General features: G+C 40.0%; 1 protein-coding gene across 1 annotated transcript in view; it reads right to left on the bottom strand.

Moving 5' to 3' along the window:
• Window positions 1–1,673: 1,673 nt before the first annotated feature.
• Window positions 1,674–2,367, bottom strand: part of LOC21391609 (zinc finger CCCH domain-containing protein 14) — a 1,805-nt gene continuing 1,111 nt past the window's right edge. The window contains exons 2-3 of the mRNA XM_010108658.2: window positions 2,154–2,254; window positions 1,674–2,028 (exon numbers count right to left, since the gene is read on the bottom strand). Coding sequence (XP_010106960.1) covers window positions 1,674–2,028; window positions 2,154–2,254 — 456 coding nt within the window. The remainder of the gene's footprint in view (window positions 2,029–2,153; window positions 2,255–2,367) is intronic.

Below are 2,367 nucleotides of genomic sequence, written 5' to 3'. Positions count from 1 at the left end.
TGGTTGCAAATGGGTTTTCACGATTAAGTATAATTCGGATGGAACCCTTGAGAGGTACAAGGCCCGCTTAGTAGCCAAAGGCTTCACTCAAACTTATGGTATCGACTATCTTGAGACTTTTGCTCCAGTTGCTAAGTTGAATACAGTCAGAGTACTACTGTCGATTGCTATTAATCTTGATTGGCCACTTCATCAATTAGATGTAAAGAATGCTCTTTTGAATGGAGACTTAGAGGAAGAAGTTTACATGGACTCACCACCAGGGTTTGATGAGAGGTTCAAATCGAAGCTCTGCAAGCTGAAAAAGTCACTATATGGGCTCAAACAATCTCCTAGGGCGTGGTTTGATAAGTTTACCCGGTCTGTGAAGAGCCAAAGATATGTTCAGGCTCAAAGTGACCATACTATGTTTATCAAACGGTCCGAGGTAGGTAAGATTGCTGTCTTAATAGTACATGTAGATGATATCATTCTTACTGGTGATGACTTGGCAGAGATGGAAAGGCTGAAGAAGAACTTGGCTCTAGAATTCAAAATTAAAGACTTGGGAGCATTGAGATATTTCCTAGGGATGGAAGTGGCACGTTCAAGGAAGGGGCTGATTGTCTCTCAAAGGAAATATGTTTTAGATCTTAATGAAACTGGTATGAGTGGATGCCGACCTGGAGATACTCCCATGGATCGAAACCAAAAGCTTGGAGATACTACAGATAGAGAACTAGTTGACAAGGCTAGGTACCAAAAACTTGTGGGAAAGTTAATCTACTTATCCCATACCAGACCAGATATAGCCTTTGCGGTAAGCGTTGTGAGCCAATTTATGCACTCTCCCTATGAGGAGCATCTTGAAGCAGTATATCGAATTCTGAGATACCAAAAGAGTACTCCAAGGAAAGGGCTTTTTTTCAAGAAAGGTGAACAAAGGACTGTTGAAGCCTATACAGATGCTGACTGGGCAGGCTCAGTTACTGATAGAAGATCTACATCCGGTTATTGCACATTTGTTTGGGGTAACCTTGTTACTTGGAGAAATAAGAAGCAGAATGTTGTAGCATGGAGTAGCATTGAAGCAGAGTACAGAGCCATGGCACATGGTGTTTGCGAGATTTTGTGGTTAAAACGAATTCTGGATGAACTCGGAAAGCCAATGGAAGGACCTATGAAGTTGTACTGTGACAATAAGGCTGCTATTAGCATAGCTCACAATCCAGTGCAACATGATAGAACTAAGCATGTTGAGGTTGATCGACATTTTATAAAGGAAAAGTTAAAAGAAGGGATCATCTGTTTGCCATTTGTTCCTACAACACAACAGATAGCTGACATTCTTACCAAAGGATTATTCAGGCCTAACTTTGAGCTTCTCACTAGCAAGTTGGGCATGATGAACATTTACGCACCAACTTGAGGGGGGGTGTCGAAGATATTGAGATCCCTAGGTTTTAGGGAATTGTTATTCAAATAAAATCCGAATATTAGATAGCCTATAGGATTTGGATATTAGGTAGCAGATAGGATAAGCTTATAATCTTCTCCTATTTTTTCTCCTAGGATAGGAGAGTTATCCCACGGATTCATTGATCCTGGGCTATATATATTTCCCCTGTTTTCTTCTCAAGTTAATTTAATAAAAAAGGATTGCTTATTTCTTTCCTTAAAACTACAAAAAACAATCAGGAGAAGAAAAGGATTAATACCTTTGTGTTCTGCCGTTCATCCGTTCGATTCCTTTTCCTCTCAACTGCAGGTCGAGGAGAAGGAGATCTCCTGGTATGTCTGACTCTGTGATGAGTTCTTTCTTTGACATGAATTTTTTCTACTTCAGAACTTCGAAGTGGAGGGGGTTCAGCAGCATCTCTGATTAGCCCTTTCCATTCTTTATTGTGCCGAATTTTAGCTTCTTTTTTAGACTCAGATTCCAAGTGATGAGAATAATCCCTCCCAGATTTGTCTGCAGATGAGGGTTTTGTTTTAGTCTCCTCAGGCTGTACATATAAATCAATATTCGAAGCCAGATGATCCCACAACCTGTTTGACAGAAAAATCAAAGGAAAAGAGAAAGAAAAGGAGTTACAACATTATCTAGGACAAATGACTAGGGAGGTAAGTTTAGTTCCCCTAAACAAGAAAAGGAAAGGGGGGGGAAAAATTACCAAGACACAAAAGAATCACTGTCATCCCCCAAAAACACATTCAACTCGTTCCTTGCCTCTTCTTTGCGCCTCCCATTCTTTAGTAACACAAGTACATATTCCTGCCAATGAAAATCGATAAGGTACAGTTAAAGTTCCAAATGTTATCTTCTGTAACAAAGTCTTGAGCATCATGATAAATGCCAATCATTAGGTCAATCAACCATCAGGAATG

Source organism: Morus notabilis, unplaced genomic scaffold (assembly GCF_000414095.1).
Source record: "Morus notabilis unplaced genomic scaffold, ASM41409v2 Scaffold359, whole genome shotgun sequence".
NCBI classification, from domain to species: domain Eukaryota; kingdom Viridiplantae; phylum Streptophyta; class Magnoliopsida; order Rosales; family Moraceae; genus Morus; species Morus notabilis.
This window is presented reverse-complemented; position numbering and strand designations above follow the sequence as displayed.